Here is a 22,574-nt window from a genome sequence, read left to right on the forward strand (position 1 = left end):
AAATGAGAGTATAGGACGTTGAACTTATCAATTATTCATCTCGTTTCTTTGGGTCTATATCAATAGCATAATTCGTTATCTTAATTGTTACTGAATTTTAATTTGTATACTTTATAATAGTAAGCAAGACCGGATCTTTTTCTAGTTTTTCCCGATAATGGGCGGAAGTTTAAAATTGTGGTTTCCGGTTAAAAAAAAAAAGAAAAACACGATGGAAGACTTGAGCACTTTGAAGGTTTTTAAAATAAGTCTCTCCACAATCATAAACATAATGCGTTAAAAAAATAATAATGTCAAAATTTATCATGATAAAAACTATTCTCATATTGCGAGAATCGGGGGTCAATATGTCATTTTAGGAACATGGTTGAATGTTCGAATGGCAAAAATGAATTTGTATGACAATACACCGCTAATCCCGGTTGACCCGCCCGTTTAAACTTTTGACGCATACTACAATTTTCAATTGTAATGTCAGTTATTTTGTTTTATGACATCAAAATTTTATGGGAACCTGTGTGATATCCAGTAATGGCGGACAAATAGCGATAAGGTGTATGAGAGTAGGCCGAATGCACTGTTCTGTCCGGCGTGTAACGGTAATTTTCGGCTACCGTTTACGTTGGCGTCAAATTTGTTGAAAATTTATCGTAATTCATCAAAATAGCCTCATTGTGATTTATCAGAGTTCTCAAATAATTATCAATCTTTGTCGTGATGACAGAGTAATCTCTCTTGTAAATTATCCTCTCTTGTAAAATTATTAATCACTAGTGTAGTTACTCCTTTGTACTTATATATTGTAGGTAATTAATTGTAAAATAATTATATTTTTATTGAAAACATTCAACATGATTTGTTAAAATCAGTCAATTTTTTATGGTTTTAAAGAAAGTGTACATTTCATCATCATCATGCACAAAAAATTACCTTTAACATCATTTGGCAAGAATTTTTACCTTTATTTGTCATGAAGATACCCCCATTACGACCATCAACAAATTATGCCATAGCCAGTCTATGACTGAAAAAGTATGCAGGTGACAATTGTTGAAAATGTAAATAATTTTACTAGGCTAGCCCATCATACTGGTACTTTTATGATCATGATGATTGTAGGCCCAAAGTTGAGAATGATCGAGATCCTGATATTAAGCAGAACCTGTGAAAGGTGGTGAATTCTGTAAAAAGCTATTAAATAAAGCATTATTTTTTTGCAAGATTTAAACTTCACTTAAATGAGTTTTGATAGGTAGATGTAAGGGGTTATATCCCTCTTTGAAACTGATTGATAAAAATTAATTGTTTAGCTTACTTGACCAAACCTTTTTAAATTTGTACTTTGCATTGAAATATGATGCATTGCTCTTATACCTTGTGTATCTTTATAGTTATTTGATACATGTGACTATTTTCTGTTACAGGTAGCTGATTTGAAAGAAAAGTTAAAAGAGAAAGGTTTGACTGTATCTGGGACTAAACCAGAGTTATTAAAGAGATTAAAAGATGCCATGGAATTAGAAGGTATGTGTATGAGAGATGAATGAAGAACATTGGGCATTTTCAGGTAAATTGATGAAAACTGCATTTTGACCGACAGTTTTCAGATATATCTCAATGTTACTCTTACCAAACAACTTACATTTAAAAAAAATAGAATATAAAGCATGTTATGATATCTTCCTCAGGGTTCTCACTAGGAATTTTTCATTGTGAGTCCTGAGACTCATCACTTTTAGAAATGGTGAGTCCCAATAGATTTTGACAAGTCCAGGATGCATGTAATTTTTTGTGTCGTAATGTAATGAAATATGATGAAATAAAACTTAAACGATGCGTGTTGGATTGTTAGTTTTTATTATATTGATAAAAATTATGATCTCTTAAAAGTTATTGTTCATTTCAAAATGTATACATGTAACAGACTTCTTTCTGGGTCTATTACTTCTTGGAATCCTGTTCAAGGGGCACTATCTTATTTTGACAAATTTTTTTCATATTGGCTGCTAAAAGCGAAATTGTCATTTGACTATTACACTTTTATTAATGTTTTAACAAGAAAAATCATATTTTAATTTGTTTATAGTTCTTGTAGCTAGTTTCCCTTTAAACATTGAGTTTGTGAATCATATACAATAACTTAAACAGTTATTTTACTAGATATTATATGAATTGAGGTGTATAATTTTTAATTTTTGAATGATTTAATTAGAAATTGTTTTGATATGATTTACAGAAACAGAAGAACTAGAAGAAACTGAAGAAGTGGTGAGAATTAAGACTGCAAAATTTAGTACATGTATAGGATAGAATTAAGGCTACAACATATTATCCCCAGCATAGTATATATCTAGGAATTTGATTGGTTAATGCACGACGTTACAAAACCCATAGCCCCTGGGTGTTGCTAACCCATATCCCCGGACGTTGCTAACCATTATCCCGGGGAACTTCACGCAAGTTTTCCTTAGTTCCATGATTGCTCCTTGTGAAAAATTTAATTTTGTAGATTATCCATGATGTTTGTAATTAAATATTTAATTCATTAACGATTTTGTTCTAATATCAGGGGTCCAAATTAACTTAAGAAGGCCAGTAGCCATCTGGGCTACTAGACTTGAAAATCAGTTATCCCAGACAAAAAGTCAGTAGCCCACATAATTTTACTATCACCGATGAAGCCCGCAAAGCGGGCTGAACTTCCTAGGGGGGTTTGGGGGCATGCCCCCCCTTGAAAATTTTGAAATTTTAGACTCAAAATCCTGCATTCTGAGCATACATGAAGGGGATTTAGATGCCTGGGAAAAAGATATTTTTTTCTTATCTTTGTTGTTGACTTCATCAAATTTCATTAAAAAAAAAACATTTGCAAAATGGGAATCTTCATGCCCTGTGTACAAGATTTTTTTTACATATCTTTTAAAGACAACTAAATAATTCTCTGTTCTGGAATACATGTAGATGATAGATGAAATATTTCATTTTATTTCTATAATAATCTAATTTATTAAATATCTTGGTCGATTCATTTTGCGTATTTACGTACATTTGTAAACAAATGACCCCCCTTTTTTCTGGACTATTTCACGTATTCCAAAACCGTTGTCATGAACTTGATATCTTCTCTGATTTTCTTTTTTTTTTGTAAACTGTCCAGTTAGTAAGGAACATAAATCATTTTTAACTATAAATGTTATTTATTGTGGTCGACAATACTCTACTTTCGTTTTTGACCTTCATTCTCTGTACACCACGTCGGCTTTAAAAATGTAACTACAAAAGGTACTGTTTTCCAGATTCTTAACAGAATTATAGATATCATACTTTCTTTTATTTGACTGATATTACTTCATGACATGCTGTTGTCATCTTCCCTGACTTTCTTCGCTTTCTTGAAGCCAAAACCGTGATTGCTTCATATTGTTAATGACCATCGGAACACCTCTCTTGTTATCATTGCAAGTATACGATACATTCCAACTTTAAATAGACGACCAATCAGTGACCTGAATTAACGTGAACTATATTTAGTCACAGGTAAACACTGATTTGATATCCTTGTTAATCGCGACTGCGGCTTTGATGCAAGATTTTTCTTTTTGAATTTAAATTTTTGTCTGTGAAGTAGCCAGTACTTGGAGTCACGGTAAATGGCGGATTTCAGTCAGTCAAGAACTTGTTTTAAATTTCAATTCGCCACCTGGGCTACCACAACTGAGTGAAAAGATCGCCCAGGTCAATTTCTGGTCGCCATTGGCGACTGGGCGACCGTTAATTTTTTTCCCTGTCTATTATGCCGATCATTTACACCCATTTCATTAAATGCATCACTTGACTGCCACATTGTCAAGGAATGGGACTACTGGCCTAGCTATGCAAATGACCCATGTTGACGTCACACCATCTATGACGTAACTCTCACAACATTGAGCGCCAAATTTGACTCTATCCTGTAACTCTGTCTCCGTATTAAAAACGTCGTATATTTGACTGCCTGTAGAGTTCTACCAAAGGTAGTACCCTACACCCCGTAAAAAATATGTAAAATTTCCAAATTTCAATAAAACTTTTTTAAATTATGAAAAAACGTTGTTTTCACGGTACACTTTGTACCCGAATTTCCATAGAACTCTGCCGATTCAGACTAAGACTGGGGATAAATTCATTATCTACGTTCATATCCGTAGATATTGGTATTTTAACACCCTTCAATACCCTGTACACCCTTCGGCTACGCCTCATGGTGTACTGGGGCACTTCAGGATGTTAAAATACCCATATCTACGGATATGAACGTAGATAACTTATGATACATGTATAGGATAGAATATGTTACAATAGGATACATGTATAGGATAGAATTAAGGTTACAATATAATATGTGTATAGGATAGAATTAAGGCTTATAATATAACACATGTTGGAGATAGAACTAAGGCTGCAATATAATACATGTATAGGATAGAATTAAGGCTTACAATATAACACATGTATAAGATAGAATTTAGGCTACAACATAATACATGTATAGGATAGAATTAAGGTTACAATATAATACATGTATAAGATAGAATTAAGGCTTATAATATAACACATGTTGGGGATAGAACTAAGGCTGCAATATAATACATGTATAGGATAGAATTAAGGCTTACAATATAACACATGTATAAGATAGAATTTAGGCTACAACATAATACATGTATAGGATAGAATTAAGGTTACAATATAATACATGTATAAGATAGAATTAAGGCTTATAATATAACACATGTTGGGGATAGAACTAAGGCTGCAATATAATACTTGTATAGGATAGAATTAAGGCTTACAATATAACACATGTATAAGATAGAATTTAGGCTACAACATAATACATGTATAGGATAGAATTAAGGTTATAATATAATACATGTATAAGATAGAATTAAGGCTTATAATATAACACATGTTGGGGATAGAACTAAGGTTACAATATAATACATGTATAAGATAGAATTAAGGCTTACAATATAACACATGTTGGGGATAGAACTAAGGCTGTAATATAATTCATGTATAGGATAGAATTAAGGCTACATAATAACATTTTGGGGATAGAACTAAGGCCAAATGAAAATATATGCGTGGTTCCAGTAACCCTACTTTTTCGGCTTAAAAATAGCCTACCCTAAAGATTTTATTGTCATTTTTCATTAAGCCCTGTTAAAGTCAGAATGTTGCTCCCATAGACTCAATGTAAAAAAAAAAAACTATAAAATAAAAAAAAATCCCTACCTACCCTCCTAACTTTTTTTCAGATGTAACTAGAACCTCGCATACTTTTTTGGAAACATTAGAAATTGTTCTAAATCTTTACTTAGGCATCGGCATTAGACATTACCTACTGTTACTAAATGTATTCACACTGAAATATAGTTCCCTATAGTTCTTATGTATGTGCACAATACACACATAAACTGAAAAAAAATGATATATTTTTTTAGCAGTTCATTCAAGAATGTATGTCATTAAGATGTGTTGATGTGCAGGCTTTTTTTTTAAAACATTTTGATTAGGAAATTGGGTATTGATATCATACTAGTATGATTGACAACTGTCATTATCACCAAACAATCAGAGACAAGGTAGACCTTTAATTACAATACCCCACCTCCTAAACTGTCAATCAAATTGACCACAACTTATCAACCTCAGTCTTACATAATTATACAGACCCTCCAATACACATCTGAATATACAAATACTTGACCTCATAATTGAATACACAATTGTATAAATTAGATGTTTGATATATTTAAGGATGATAGATTTATTTATTTTTGATTTACTTTTGATTTACATTGCATAAAGTGATTCTGTAAATTATGTCTGAAAGATAAATGATTAATGGATTAACAAGATCTTTAAAAAAAATGAAATATGAATATAAATATGAATATATAAAAGGTATTCAAGTAAGGTCTATAATTTACTTGATAAATTTCCAATAATCTGACATCTGTAATTAATCAACATAGGCGGATCCAGGGAGGGCCCTGGGGGGCCCGGGCCCCCCCTTTCGTGGGAAAAATTTGGTTGATTATATAGGGAATCACTGAAGCATGACTGGAGAGGGCCCCCCCCCCCCCCCTTTTAGGAAAAGTTCTGGATTCTCCACTGATCAACATTTAGATTAATTCACTTATTTTGTGTAAATCAAGTAATTGGCTTGAAACAGTTACATTGTAGTAAAATTTTAAAACTTTTAATTATAACAAACCATTGATTATTAGTTTATTCCCCATCAATCATTGTGTCAAGGATAGTTGGTAACATTTACTAGAAGAATTTTTTATTTACAATTTTTTGTTTTTTTGAAACATTTTCAGTACAGGCAACATTATTAGATAAGATATAAACTGCAGTTTAAATAAAATTTTGCGAATTGAGACTAGAGATCAATATTATTTAATTTGAGTTCATTTTATCCTCTTACATGTACTGGAAAAGCACTTATCCTTCTAAAGACCTGCTGTTAAGGGCATACAATACAGTTACAGGGAAGGTAATGACGTTGCTAACGTAAAATGTTATTTTCGCGACGTCAAACTATAACATATCGGAAAAAGATGCATTTTTCGACTGATTTTTATCATTCAAACTGATTTAATTTGAAAACGAGTGCATGGACCCCTATTTTTTAAAACGGCAATTTGTTTCATTTTGCAAGGAGATTATGTGACCCAAATTTTATAAAACTGTAAATAGCGCAATTTTTTTAATTTTGATAAACATGCAGCAAAAAATGACGTTTTTTTCCTCTATTCATGAACATTTGATAAATATGAGTTATTTCTGAATAAAAATTACATAATTTTTAATGATACTTATAGAATACAGAAATTTCCGATTTTTTAACAAAAAACAATTTGTGTTTATCTTTTAAAACAAAAAAGTTATGTCTTTCTTTCGAAAAAGAAAATACGGACACAAATCTGAATTTTGAGCAAATATACAAAATTTCGACTTCATTTTACTCAAAAATTAGCACATGAAGGTATAATTTTTATTACATATTTGATTTAATCGGGTAAAAAAGAGCCTATATGCAAATTTTCATCAACTTGTAAATACAGGTTCAAAACTGTATCGTATGCCCTTAATGCAATTTTCAGCAATATTGCTTTATAAATGTTCTTTTTCCCCCACCATACCTTGATATGAAATTATTCAAACTACTCTTGTAATCTTTCCATGAGTGTGATTATCTTGTTTTGTTGTTACTTTTCATTGATATGTAGGAATAATGGTCATACATATACTAGTACGCTGGTGACCTTTGAATTTGTTTAATCTGTGCAATGACAAGGAAACAACTTTAGTGTCTTGTAGGTCAAAGCACCAAAGTCCTTTTCTAAATCTAAACAACCTAAGCTTCTTGTGTCAATCATTAACAAAAATACTAATCAAATACATGTAACAGTTTCTCTACATAACTGTTTACCTAAAAAATCAATTAAACTTTTTGCATGACTGATATATAATTTCAGGTAGAACAGGTAGTTCTCCAAGAAGAGGAGGAGGAAGAGGAGGTTGATGATGATATGACCTTGACAGAGGACAAATTAGAGATAACTGAATCTAAAACAGTTCCTGAGAGGTAAGTTACATGGTCTTGACAACTGTTCATACATGATGTTGCTTTCAATTGATGGAAAGACATTTATGTTAAGAGTTATGATTTCCCCTAATGGTTATGGACAGAAATTACTGTATTAAGATTTACACTCTATCAGTAACTGATTTACTTTTATTCCCAGTCTGGGATTATTTAATGCTTAATTTTTGGTTAGGCCAGGGTTTTTTAATTTGTTGTTTTACTGATCCTGCCGACACTAACAAATACATCATCCCTGAAATATAAATAAAAAGAATCTTTTTATCAGAATTGATAACACATTGTGTTGTGAAAAAATAAAACTTCAAAAATAATCCATATGTTTACATATCTAAAAATAGACAAATCAATCATAACAGATCTTGAAATGTTGTTTGCGTAAATAATTTTACCGAGTGAAATCTGTGTTTAAAACCCATTACAAGAAGTTTTTTTCCCTCTTTATGTCATAAATTCGTAAGATAAATGGACCCGTCCAAACGTGGAAGACATCAAGTTAAAGATCTAGATATTCAAAAATTATTTAGAATTTTCTTGTTTCATAGGAAGAAGAATATTTGTTTTTTCCGTCCATTTGGATATCAAAAACAGGAATGCATAACAACTGACGAACCCAATATCTTATCTTTTCAGTTGATTAGTCTCTAATGCTTTTGAGACTATTTTCCTAGAACGTGTTTGCAAATTTTATTTGGAAGTTTTTGTGCTTGAAGATCATTGTTTACCAAGTTTCCTAAAATATACACTTCAGCTTGTGTAGGTAGCTTAAAAGACCATTTATTTATGCATATTAGATAAATGAAAAAGATCAAAACAACAACACACTACAATATATCCAATTTTTTGGAAATTTATATTATAGGTTTATATCAGTTAGGGACGACATCAAAAGTTCAATGAAGGATAAAAAACTTAATTCACATAGTTTTTTCACTGACCCCCACACCCCCCCTCTTAACTTAATTTGGGAAAAATTGATTGACCAATAGGGATATATGTAAAATCGATTTTAGATTAACAAAACTTGCAGCAATGTTGACCCCCCCACCCCAAACTATTTGATTTAAGTTTTTTATCCTACATCGATCTTTTGATGTCATCCCTTATGTTTCAGATATTTTCAAAAATTAGTGCCAACCAATTATTTTTTGAGTTATACCCCTTGGATTTTTTTTTAAATTGCATTGTATTGTAACATTTTTGTCCTTTATTTGTTAATGAAATGTTTTTGCTTTATAATTCATAGTTCAAGTAAAGAACCCATAGAAAATGGTAAACCAAAAAAGATCTCTTTATCAGGATTTTCAGATGCAGAGGTGATTATTATATATATATATATATATATATATATATATATATATATATATATATATATATATATATATATATATATAGAACTAAAGTATGATAGCTACATTTATTATTGGTAATGAAATTGAAAATGACTGACCGTTTTATGTAAATTGCTTGGTGAAAACAAATATATCTAAATATATAAATGAGGATTTATAAGAAATTATCAAAGAAAAAAATCCTAAATCATATAGAAATGATGTTAATATGTTTGCTAGTGACTATTAGTGATTTATCTTGGTATTCTAGGGCAAAAACAGTAATAATGAAAAACTAATTGCCCTGAGAACAATTAAAAGTCTATCCAACTATCCTAATTTCAGTTTTGATTTGCAAACAAGGTGAAAAAATCAAAAGGTCTTTCCCCAGGAAAATTAAAAGACCATAAAAGAGATATCTCAATCATGTACTAAACTTTTCATAATTGGTAAATTTATATGATAAAAATGATTATTATCATGCAAGCATAGAGAACTAACAGTTAAGTATGTTATCATTCTTCTATGTTCCTTTATCACCTTCATCAGCTTTTCTTAAACTTATGTATCACACCTTAGTATATGAAATGTGTTTAAGGCCGTTTTTATTAAATAAGTTGGTTTACGGATCCGCCGACCCGAATTTTCGCTAATTCAAATAAAAATAAACGCACATTTGCCCTTAAAAATTATTTCCGCCGACCTCATATTTATCGATTTACTAAGAAAATTTTAAACGGTATTTTTGTGTTTACATTTTGTAATTCTGGTTCCTATTACTGCATTAAAAAATTGTGAACCAGTGCACCGGAAACGTGACTGGTTAGCTGTTCACGTGTTTGCGCATCCTTAAACCCTGACTTCCGTTTAGGAACCAGACGATATCAGGGCATGGTTTGTTTACTATGAATGAACCAGTGTACATCCATCTGGATGTGGACGTCCTAAACAATTCAGTCCAGGAAGAGCTAGTCTACATCTGCGGGAATGCCTTGTACCCACCTGATCACCAATGTACAAAGGAAGTTATAGTTAGGGAGAGTGTTTCATGTTCGTCACCCATTGAAGTGACATATTATGCAGGTTTGTTTTATAGAGAATTTTTTTATGACAGACCAGGGACGTATAAGTCCTTGGACAGACATAGTTTTTCACATGAAACTCAGTATAAAAGCACAGGAGGACAGGAAAACAATTTTTGTCAATTTTTTCTCAGCAAAAATAAATCACACACACTTTATATTTTGATATGAAACAGGAGTTTAATTTTGTTGGATGCATATTCATGCTTTTACAAATCCTTTGCCAACCAATTTTCCCAGTATATGGGTTTGTACATATGTCCATGTTCATTGAAGACTGTTGCATTGTCCTGTGCTGTATTTTTACAAGCTGGATGGGTTGTTGCCTCTTTAACACATTCCCCATTTCCTTTCACTTTCCTATTTTGATACATTTAATACTTTTTTCTCTCAATACTTTGTAAAAAATCGTATCTGTATTTTTGAATATTTATTTGCAGCTGTTCGAGAAAAATTCACAGACATATGTTTTTTCTGTGGAGACATGGAGGTGGTAATAAATGATCTGATTAGACAACTGAGGACCCAGTATGGAATTGTTCGTCCCATATGCCAATCATGTTTGGACCAAGGAAACATTCCAAATACCAGAAATGACCTCAAAGTCGGGCAAAAAAGAAAAAATTAACAATTTACATTTGTTTTTAATAATTAAAAACATGTATACTGCTTTCATCAATTGCATATTTCACTTAATACAAATCTTTGTCTGTCAGATGTATGTTTATAGGGTTGATACATATAAAAAAGATGTGGTGTGTTTGCCAATGAGATGATTTTTCATAAAGAGACCAAATGACACAGAAATTAATAACTATAGATCACTGTACAGCCTTCTTCAATGAGCAAAGCCCATACCGCATAAGCTATAAAAGGCCCCAAAATGACAAATGTAAAACAATTTACGTGAGAAAACAAACAGCCTAATTAAATGTAAAAAAATGTACTAAAAAAAATTAACAAATATGTAACACACCAACAAACAATATTAAACCACTGAATTACAGGCTCCTGACAGTAAATTTCTGTTTATACTTTTAAATACTGTCTGATATGCTCTGTCCTTATAGGTGTTGACATGCAATATGCTCTTAGATTTGCCTTTGTCTTTTAATATTGACTTGTTCTATGTGATGTGTTTTTGTTGTCGCATTTATTAATTCCACAAAACCTACAAAAGATGCTGAATAAAAGGTATTATCAAAAGGCTTTTCAAGTTTTACAGAACTATAAATAAGTCTTTTCAATCAAGTTTAAATTATTTTTTTTTTTTCCTCCTACCCTATTTTTTTGTGGCTGATATCCGTAAACCAAGTAAAAAAACAAAAACTGGAAAGATCTAGTTTAAATTTATTTTTTTCCCCTCCTCCTACCCGAAGTTTTTTGGGCTGATGTCCGTAAACCAACTTATTAAATAAAAACAGCCTAACTTTACCTAAACATCTGTTACTTATGTCTAAAAAAGGACTACACAGATTGACATTAGATTTTTCCCTAACTGAGCTCCAAAGTTTCCAAGTATTTAACCAAAAGCAAATAAAAGAAGGATAATATGTTATTATTAATTTTTGTCTAAATGATGTCTTGTGTTTATAAGGCCAATAATAGATAATTCTTAAAAATAATTTGACGAATGCTTTTTATTGGTCTAGGAATTAGCCTTTTTAGAATCTAGAGGATTATGGGTAATCTCATTGTTAGTACACCAAAATTAAACTTTGATTTACACTTAACTTAGAAAAAAGTATTTTTTTTACTTCTAACGCACATGCTTTGCTTACTCTGTAATACGCATGTTGAAATTCTCTTCTGCAGATAAGACATTCAATCGTAAATTCAAAATGATTTTATGCTAAATAAAGCTAGTGCAACTATTATCTTTATTTTCAAACACTATCAAAGGTAAACAATTAAAAAGCTAATGATTTCCTGTGAATTTGATATATAAAACAAAAGTAATCCCAGAAATGAGTCTGGAATTGCTTGCTTTAGTATTTCGCTAAACATCCGGTTTTAATTTTGTCTTCAAAAAACCAAAGAAACGTTAGCGATGTCTGAGAAATTTATCGTTTTGAGTCATTTAAATCATTTCATTTTTAAACTGTTGCCTTCCCTTAATTGCTATTGAATGATTTTAGGAAAATAGAGGAAAATTCATGAAGTAAATGAGATTCAACAGTAAAACAAGTTCGTTGAGGCTACGAGTATGAGCATACTCAGTTATGTGATAAATTTTGACAATCATTTTTTGAAAAAGGGCACCAACTTTTAAGTTATCTTAAAATCACCAAAATTAGGTGAAAAAGAAAAAAATTCAAGATCCTTGCCCAGAATGCTTTAGATCCTAAAACGGCGAATTATCACACCTTCTTTCTTTGAATCTCCATGTATGGACAGCAGGCAGTGTATAGTGATGGAGAACCTGTCCAATAGTTCCTTTATCCTTATAGACTTATTCACAAGTTGTTCAGCAGTTCAGGAGAAGTTAGGTATTGACTACCTAACTTCTCCTGAACTGCTTAACAACTTGTGAACCTTTCACAGAATCTTACTCACATGATAATATTTTACACCTCATATTTCATGTCTTCTTCTGAATGATTTCAGGGTTTTAATTGGCATGACATAGACATGGACTTAGCCATACCTGCTCACTGTGGTACTCATTTGTATCTGCTGCTCCTCCTTAACCCCTGATTATAATGAAACTTTCTTAGAATATTTTTAATGGGATGACATTGTGCAACTTCCTTGTTTTTATACGACCGCAAAATTTTAAAAAATTTTGGTTGTATATTGGTATCACGTTGGCGTTGTCATCGTCGTCCGAATACTTTTAGTTTTCGCACTGTAACTTTAGTAAAAGTGAATAGAAATCTATAAAATTTTAACACAAGGTTTATGACCACAAAAGGAAGTTTGGGATTGATTTTGGGAGTTTTGGTCCCAACATTTTAGGAAATAGGTGCCAAAAAGGGCCCAAATAAGCAATTTCTTGGTTTTCGCACTATAACTTTAGTTTAAGTAGATAGAAATCTATGAAATTTTGACACAAGGTTTATGACCACAAAAGGAAGGTTGGGATTGATTTTGGGAGTTTTAGTTCTAACAGTTTAGGAATTAGGGGCCAAAAAGGGCCCAAATAAGCATTATTCTTGGTTTTCGCAAAATAACTTTAGTATAAGTAAATAGAAATCAATGAAATTTAAACACAAGGTTTATGACCACAAAAGGAAGGTTGGGATTGATTTTGGGAGTTGAGGGCTGAACAGTTAAGGAATTAAGGGCCAAAAAGGGGCCCAAGTAAGCATTATTCTTGGTTTTCGCACCATAACTTTAGTATAAGTAAATAGAAATCTATGAAATTTAAACACAAGGTTTATGATCACTAAAGGAAGGTTGGGTTTGATTTTGGGAGTTTTGGTCCCAACAGTTTAGGAATAAGGGGCCCAAAGGGTCCAAAATTGAACTTTGTTTGATTTCATCAAAAATTGAATAATTGGGTTTCTTTGATATGCCGAATCTAACTGTGTATGTAGATTCTTAATTTTTGGTCCCGTTTTCAAATTGGTCTATATTGAGGTCCAAAGGGTCCAAAATTAAACTTAGTTTGATTTTAACAAAAATTGAATCCTTGGGGTTCTTTGATATGCTGAATCTAAAAATGTACTTAGATTTTTGATTATTGGCCCAGTTTTCAAGTTGGTCCAAATCGGGGTCCAAAATTAAACTTTGTTTGATTTCATCAAAAATTGAATAATTGGGGTTCTTTGATATGCCAAATCTAACTGTGTATGTAGTTTCTTTAATTTTTGGTCTTGTTTTCAAATTGGTCTACATTAAAATCCAAAGGGTCCAAAATAAAACTAAGTTTGATTTTAACAAAAATTGAATTCTTGGGCTTTTTTGATATGCTGAATCTAAACATGTACTTAGATTTTTGATTATGGGCCCAGTTTTTAAGTTGGTTCAAAACAGGATCCAAAATTATTATATTAAGTATTGTGCAATAGCAAGAAATTTTCAATTGCACAGTATTCAGCAATAGCAAGAACTCTTCAATTGCACAGTATTGCACAATAGCAAGAAATTTTCAATTGCACAGTATTGTGCAATAGCAAGAAATCTTCAATTGCACAGTATTGTGCAATAGCAAATATTTTCAATTGCACAGTATTACACAATAGCAAGAAATATCTAATTGCACAATATTGTGCAATAGCAAGAAATTTTCAATTGATTGGAGTTATCTTTCTTTGTCCAGAATAGTAGTTGAATCAACTTAAATCATTGTTTTATACAATAAACAATGTATATTCACTTTTACTACCAACTGATAAATTAAAACAATCTTTACCATTCAGTGATAACAAGCACCTTTTGTTACATTTTAATATTTAGTTTTGGAAAAAGGGAAAGGGGGATGTGAAAGAAAAATGGGGGGGGGGGTTTAAATTTTTCTCATTTCAGATTTCATAAATAAAAAGAAAATTTCTTCAAACATTTTTTTGAGAGGATTAATATTCAACAGCATAGTGAATTGCTCAAAGGCAAACAAAATATTTTAAGTTCATTAGACCACATTCATTCTGTGTCCGAAACCTATGCTGTGTCAACTATTTAATCACAATCCAAATTTAGAGCTGAATCCAGCTTGAATGTTGTGTCCATACTTGCCCCAACCGTTCAGGGTTCAACCTCTGCGGTCGTATAAAGCTGCGCCCTGAGGAGCATCTGGTTGTTTATTGGTGTAATAATTTGTAGGTTTTATATTTATGTTGTCCTTAACAAATCATGGACTTTAGTTATTTTAAGGAAATTTATGTTTTCTTTGTGTATGCGTAACTAAACCTACCTATCCTCTTCGCTCCTGCTGGAGCATTAGGTTGCCACAACATTTCGCCATCCAATTCTGTCTTGATCCTTTGTTTCTGCTTAGTAGCCGACCGTTCAAGGGCTGTATAACCAGTCAAGGTCATTAAAAACTTCCATTTGTTGTTTCTGCTTCTACCAAGGTCATGTCAAGCTCCTTCAGTTCCTTCAATTGTTTGATGCCAGGTGGTTTATGCATAACTAAAGTGATGACTTAAAGCTCAGCAGTGAATACATTTGTACATCAGTACTTTGAAAATGAATAGTGCTGATTAGTCAGACAGATCAACTTGGAAAATCTATTACAACATCATCAAAACATGTATTTAGTAATTCTATATCTATGGTGACATCAACAAACAAATTGTCTAAAGGGAGGGGTATTCAATAAAAAAGAAAAAAAAAATGTATGTAAAAAACTATGTTAAAGAAAATAAGTCCATTTTTGCTAATTTGAAAATAATTGATTTTATTCCTAAGGAAGGGTAATAACTTCTTTAAAAGTTAAAAATTAAATGTGGTAAAATGTAACACTTTCATCCATTTAAGGTGATTGGTACTCATACAAATACTTTATCTTTTAGAGGTTAAAAAGCAGAGCAGAAAAATTTGGTGCTGTTAGTGCTGAAGCAAAGAAACAACTTAGAGCAGAAAGGTAATGTATTTTTGTATGCTTCTTTTAAAGTGTTTATAATTGATTAAACATGTTTTTTTTTAAATTTTTTTGACTAAAAGCATGTGTTTTCATCAGTTATTTTTCCTTGCACACATGCATTTTCCCAGTCATTAAATGTTCTACACTGTCACATTCTGAATGTGTTTGACTCAAGACAAGAGTCTATAATTTATCCTTATTATGTTGTTATATATCATAGTTGTTTGTTGTTAATTGTTTTGTACATATATATTAGGCATTAGTTTTCTTGTTTGAAATGTTTAACATTTTTGTCATTTGAGGGATTTGTATAGCTTGCTATGAGGTTTGAGTTTTGCATGTTGAAGGCCGTTCTATGTCCTGTAGTTGCTTGCTTCTAAGTTATTAGGTTTCTGGAAGAGAGTTGTCTCATTGGCAATAATACCATTTTTTTATTAAGATTTACTATAAATTTACTTTTTAGTGGATTGAAACATTTTCATAATAATGTTTTTAATTATTTTTATAGATTTGGTTTGTCAGAAAAAACTTCAAACATTTCATCGGCAAAAATCACTGGAGATGTTTCAGTAAGTATATTGTTTAAGGAATATAACCTGGAAGAAATATGATACAGTGGTTGACATTAACTTGAAACAGGGGGGGGGGGGGGGGAGATTAGCAGAGACCAGTGGCCCAGGCTTCTAAATTTTCAGCTGAAAATATCATTAGTGCTTAATTTTTCATATTCTTTTGGTTAGATTAAATAATAGTCTTTTACCCTGCTGCAGAAATATATCCTAAGTTTAGACATTTCCAGCAATCACTGAATTCGATTTCTCTGTCATATTTAAACCGAGTGTCCTAAGCTTTAAAAAGTTAAAAAACAATAAGTTTTTGGTTTTGGTCAACCTAAAAACACACCTTATATTCACAGTACATTGATCTAATCAAAATTATCTGTACATAAATATTATTATTATTGAAGAAAAAAATATTATTTGCTACAGGAAAGGGTAGTCTATTCAACTTATTTATTTAACCAAACATGAAAGAATATTTTATGAGATGAAAGTATTTTATCATTTAAATTTATTTCCAATTTGAGATAACTTTAAAACAGAAATGAAAAAAAAGAATGAATTTCAATTATGTTTTTATGTAAATATTTAATTTTCAGGTGGATTCAGATAAATTAAAACAAAGAGCTGAAAGATTTGGTGTAGTTTCTCCTGTTTTATCTAAGGTAAAGTAGATTTTGTTTTATTCTATAGAACAAGATCTATAATTTATATGTTCACACTGCTATAGATTACACAGTGCATGCCTACTGGCCCATCCCAGTAAAATTGTAAAAGACCTAGTTATTTTATTATTTTTATTACAGGATTTAAAGAAAAAAGTGTCAATTTTGAAATCGCATGACTAGGGTCACTAAGAGGGTAGTAATGGGGATACCTTCATGATGAATAACGGTAAAAATTCTTGCCAAATGACGTTAACGGTAATTTTTGATGCATGACGATAAAATGTACTCTTTCTTCGAGACAATAATAAAAAAATTGTCTAATTTTGACGAATCATGTTAAATTTGTTCCCAAAATAACGGTAATGATAATACTTCAGACCTCTAATGAATCATGATAAGGAAATTTTAACCAATTTGATGCTAACGGTAGCTGAAATTGACGAAATTACGACCCTCCACTATAGCATTTATTCATATTTTCATGTTAAATGATTATTGAAATAATGGTGAATTACATTCAGTAGCTGGCCTCAATGTAAATTTTAAACTAAAAGGACTTTGTTAATGTATATATATCTTATTTGCAGGTAGCTGATGTAGAGAAATTAAAACAGAGAGCTGAACGGTTTGGTGGATCAGTAGCACCAGCCTTAAGTAAAGTAAATAACTAGCAACTCTTTTTGACAATTTGTTTTTATGCATTTGTTGCAAGTTGTTTTCATATAACATATTACTTTAGAAACATTTAATTTATTGGGTTCTTATTCTCTTGTATTTAAGTTTAAATATTTCATGAAAACTATGGGTTTCCATAAATTCTTTGTACAAGTCTGTAGGAGGATTGTTTTTATTTGAACTATAAGATTTGTGCTTCATCTATACAGATATCCTTATAAATTGGTTCGCTAAGACTAATTAATCCACATTACAATTGTACATTAGTCTCTCAAAGTGAAATGCTCATTTTTATGAAGTAAAGCAAACAAGAATTGTGTTGAAACTGTTGCCATATTAATGATAAAGTCTGTCAAATACGTGTTGATGTTAACTTAAAATCTCAGATATATTAAACTTTAATGGTAAATTACACACATAAATCATAGATATATTAAACTTTACTGGTAAATTACACACATAAATCATAGACTTAAAAAGATTTGGTAAGAAACACCATGCAAAACAATGAAAGGGAAGATTTGAAAACAAAGTATCTCCCAGTGATTAAGTGGGATTGTCTAAGGTAATATGACTATGAAGATTTGTAAGTTTTAGAAAATATTGCCTTTCAAAGGGTTAAAAAAGCCTGTTTAATGAGTTCAACTAAAAAGATTGCATGTTTTATGTAGCAAGAGAGACAACCAGATCTGTAATAAATATGGAAAACATGTTAGATATGTAGTTTATAAGTTTTTTAATAGCTATAAAACTTTCTTATCAAGAGTGAAGATCAAGAGAAGATACTAAAAAGAAAAGAAAGATTTGGTGCTATTAGTACTGCAGCTGTCAGTTCTGAAGTGGAGGTATAAAATCTAATGATATACATTGTGGTTACCCGGTACCTGTGGCTTTAACTGTTAGGACATAAAACTCACCTTTTTCTTCAAATTCTCTCTACTTTTAAACAATACTTGTTATCAATTCTAATCAATATATCAATAGCATTATGTCGTAAATCAAGGCTGAGTATTTTTAGTTTAGAAATATAATTGTGTTCCTAACTTTGATGTCCATTTATAGGAATATTGACCCAGTTTATAGTTTTATGAATTTAGACGTGTATTAAAGAATCAATTTACTGCATAAATGCATTTCATATGGTTTAATTAGGGGACCACTGATATGTCAAGCACATGGTATATTAGAGATTTAACCATGAGGTAATATTTTGGATAATAAAATATGTTCCATGGTTAAATCCATTTAAACTATTAGATGCCATTAATTATTTTTGTTCTGGTAACAAAATTTGCCAAAAAAAAGGTACCAGTACTACAATTTATGTTGCATAATGTGCTGTTGTTAACATGCATTATTTGTGCACAAAGTGTACTCTTATGTCATTCGATTATATCTGTCATGCTTTATTGTGCATTTTAAAAATGACATATTCCACAGAGTGAAAACAGAATGTTGTATTATATAATGTATTTAATATAATATTTATAGTGTTAACATCATATTATGTAAATTCTGAAAATTTTAAAACTTTTAATGCAATAATTAAACTTGCATGTATTGTGTCTTTGATATTTTTGTTCTAAAATAAATTAATACTAATGCAAATTTGGAATCCTAATTGGTCACTGTCATGTCTAGATTTAAGATAGATTTGCTGCAGAACCAATATTGCTGAATTTTTTGTTTCAGTTCTTTATCTTAAGTTTGCCTCTACCAAATGTTAAGAAACTTATACACAATGATTATTACCATAATACACAAATTGGGGTATCGTCACTTTTACTATTCTTGAGTTATGTCCTTTTATTATGTTATATTCAAGCAGGGGCATCATCTGTGTCCATGGGACACATTCCCCATTTATTTGTTTTATATTTTTTTTATGTTACTGGTACTTTTAAAAGTTGATTAACTGATTTTAACATTATTCCCATTGTCAAAGTGCTCATGAAAGAATAAGTGATTGATACCATTGTCAGCCACTATTGTGAAAATGACATTTTATGCCCTATTTATGGGCCTTGTGTTTTCTGGTCTGTGCGTCCGTCTGTTCCTCTGTTTGTTCGTCCGTTTGCTATTCAGTCTGTCTGTCCTGCTTCAGGTTAAAGTTTTTGGTCAAGGTAGTTTTTGATGAAGTTGAAGTCCAATCTACTTGAAACTTAGTACACATGTTCCCTATGATATGAGCTTTCTAATTTTGATGCCAAATTAGAGATTTTTCCATTTTCACGGTCCATTGAATATAGAAAATTATAGTGCAGATCCGTGTACTTTGGACACATTCATATTTTGTTACAAGTTTTTGTAAAGAACTTAGAAGTACATGTATATTTTTTTTTGTATTTTTCAGGCAAAGAAATTGAAAAGAGCAGAACGATTTGGACTAACATAGAGGCTAAGAAACATTACAACATTGACACTGCCATTTATATCACTTCATAATACAAACATCCCTCACAAAATATGTCATATTTGTACATAGATTAGTCATAAATGGAAACATTGTTTATCTGTTCTTCAGAGTAATTTTCACACAAACTTGGTATATTGTTTAACTAATACCATTATTATTGAACTTTCTACTTGGCACAAATAGTTTGACCGAATGCCTGTTCTGCTCTGTTGAAATATAACAGATGTTTAGTGTGTTTTCTACTGGCCACTTAATATGATTAGTATTTTGTTTGGATAATGATTGTTTAGACTGAATATGCATTTCATTTTGGTTTACATGATATGACAGATATTACAACCAATCTATTCAGAAAAGCTGTTGGAAAATACCCATGTCAATTTAGTTTTCTTCTTCTTTTATCTGTCTCCAGATATTGAACTGATTCTATACCAAAGTTTTATTTAAGTAAGAGAACAAGATAGGGATTTATTTTATTGAGGGAGAAATAGTATCTGTTCATATCTTATTTGTGGCAGGCGAGGGCATCGTTATTTTACAGATACTCATCTAGTATAAATTTATAACCACAAAGTTGAAATTCACATGTTAATGGTATCATGCATATGTTATAGTAAAACCACCAAAAAAAATGTTATGCCCCTAAAAAAGTCTATTGATTATTCTTTGAATTTAAAAACTATGTAACATTATTATCAAACATAAAATGTAGGTTATGATGGATTTTCTCTTTCTGAATAATAAGAAGTTTGCAATTACTTTGATTGAAAGTATGTCGTCCAAAGGAGAAGAAGGTTCACAAAGGGTTAAAATTGGCCCTAAATTTTTAATGTTTTTTTTAAATCGGGCCAAACAATTACAAATTTCAAATAGAAATATTTGTGATAATACTGTTTAGACAAAAAAAAATTATTTGGCACCTTCCTTTAAAATTTTTTAAGCTATGACCCCTTAAATATACATTATTTGTATTTTAGTTCAAAAATTTTAATTGTTTTTGGCATAATTAACCTTGGCCGCCATCCACGATCCAAAAAGTTTTTATATTGATGAATTCAATTTCACATTTCACATTTGGAATCTTTTGGTTACAAAAGATTTTGGATCGTCAGTGGCGGCCAAATTTTTCCTAAAGCTTTAAGGTCTGAAAATTGACCAAAATCATCATAATTTGATAAAATGTCCAAAATGGGCCTAATTTGGAGAGTATTATGTACTTTTATGAAAAGAACTGATTTATTTAGCATTAAGACTTTTGAAATAGACCCATTTACGAACCAATTTGTGTACTTTTTGGTGTTTTATGAGAAAGTTGAAATTCTAGGCCATTTTGGGCCATAAGTGAACCTTGTCCTTTCTATCACTTGTATTCATTGAATTGTTGACCTAGTACAAATCAGGGTTAATATTCATATCACATTAACATGTTTTCGTCCTTAATAATCATATTAATTTGCCACTGGACATTATGCAGGCTTCTATCACCATCATAATCAATGTATTGTAGATTGTGTCTGCATTAAGGTCTCATTAATTGTTTACTTTTTGTTGTGTTGTCTTTAACTGTCTTTTTGGCAAAGATAGTGCCTTGACCTTGGAGAAGTTGAGAACAAGATAGGGATTTGTTTTATTAAGGGTTAAACGGTATCTGTTCATATGAACTTTTCCAGAATTTTAAAGTATACATACATTGTTGAATCAGAAAATTAATTCCACTATATTTATGTCTTATGCTTCAGTAAGCAACCAAAGGAAAGTAAAAAAAAAACACAATGAAACTTTAAAGGTAAAGAGAATTAATATGTTGATGGGATGCTTTGTGGTTGTTGCAGGAGTAAATGGAGAGGTTATAGGCTTGATCCAGTAACTATGTCAAGTGACTTTTATCTAAGGTGTTAATAATCCCTATGGTAAGTTAAAAATTCATAAACTGAACCTTGCTCTCTTAATGAGACAATAGAAGGGAAAGTTGATATCATAATCTTAAGGTTTTTTGTTCACATGTTTTAATTTATCTTTGCAACTATGATGACATAATTTTAACAAATTTTCACCTGCATATTCCATATTTATCACTTTTTTAGCATTTCCTACATGATATATTAAGATGCATATACATGTACAGGAATAAATATGGGAACAAATTTCATCCTCAATTTGAAATAAAATATAATTAAATTTTTTATGTTGATAAACAGATCACAGTAATATGCATATTACATTTTCATAAGTCACTTGTCTGTTCATTGTGAGTATCAGTATTTTTGAATTTTGTTTTACAGATTTTATTTGGGGCTTCAAATATCTTGTATTGAATTCAAAAATACAAAATATGCCATAAATAGCACAGACACTTGTTTCTGCAATAAATGTTTACCTATTTACTATAATATAGCATATTAAAGGTAAAATAAAATGAGAGACAAATGCCTTTGCAAAATAGCATATTTTTAGACTGTCATTAATATTTAGATATAAGTTGAGGCCTTACAAAATGTCTTATTCAAAGATACAAATTTTGGTACAATATATCTTAAGGTAAGGCCTTTGATATTTATGTACTTTTTTTTTCAGATTCTGTATATCATCCTATTGATAAAAATAAATTTAAAAACACCTGATGGATTTTAGAATTGTTGCTATTTTAGAGACCAG

At 30.8% G+C, this 22,574-nt stretch overlaps 1 protein-coding gene across 2 annotated transcripts; it reads left to right on the forward strand.

Moving 5' to 3' along the window:
• Positions 1 to 122: 122 nt before the first annotated feature.
• Positions 123 to 20,006, forward strand: LOC143064826 (uncharacterized). Of its 2 annotated transcripts, none has more exons than XM_076237959.1 (11): positions 123 to 235; positions 1,425 to 1,524; positions 2,237 to 2,268; positions 7,533 to 7,642; positions 8,907 to 8,976; positions 15,530 to 15,600; positions 16,109 to 16,169; positions 16,760 to 16,825; positions 17,416 to 17,487; positions 18,268 to 18,348; positions 19,857 to 20,006. In XM_076237959.1, the coding sequence occupies exons 1-11, from the start codon at positions 158 to 160 to the stop codon at positions 19,896 to 19,898; spliced, it is 783 nt and encodes a 260-aa protein (XP_076094074.1). In that variant the 5' UTR covers positions 123 to 157; the 3' UTR covers positions 19,899 to 20,006. The 2 variants fall into 2 exon arrangements, with proteins under 2 accessions (XP_076094074.1, XP_076094073.1); XM_076237958.1 differs by lacking the exon at positions 123 to 235 and adding an exon at positions 480 to 599.
• The last annotated feature ends 2,568 nt before the right edge of the window (positions 20,007 to 22,574 follow it).

Source organism: Mytilus galloprovincialis, chromosome 2 (assembly GCF_965363235.1).
Source record: "Mytilus galloprovincialis chromosome 2, xbMytGall1.hap1.1, whole genome shotgun sequence".
In the NCBI taxonomy this organism is placed as follows: Eukaryota; Metazoa; Mollusca; class Bivalvia; order Mytilida; family Mytilidae; genus Mytilus; species Mytilus galloprovincialis.

Coding starts and splice junctions, on each gene's coding strand:
- LOC143064826 (XM_076237958.1), top strand. CDS start 507: ATGGGAACCTGTGTGATATCCAGTAATGGCGGACAAATAGCGATAAGG. Junction 600..1,424: donor GTTCTGTCCGGCGTGTAACG/GTAATTTTCGGC, acceptor TTTCTGTTACAG/GTAGCTGATTTGAAAGAAAA. Junction 7,643..8,906: donor TCTAAAACAGTTCCTGAGAG/GTAAGTTACATG, acceptor TATAATTCATAG/TTCAAGTAAAGAACCCATAG.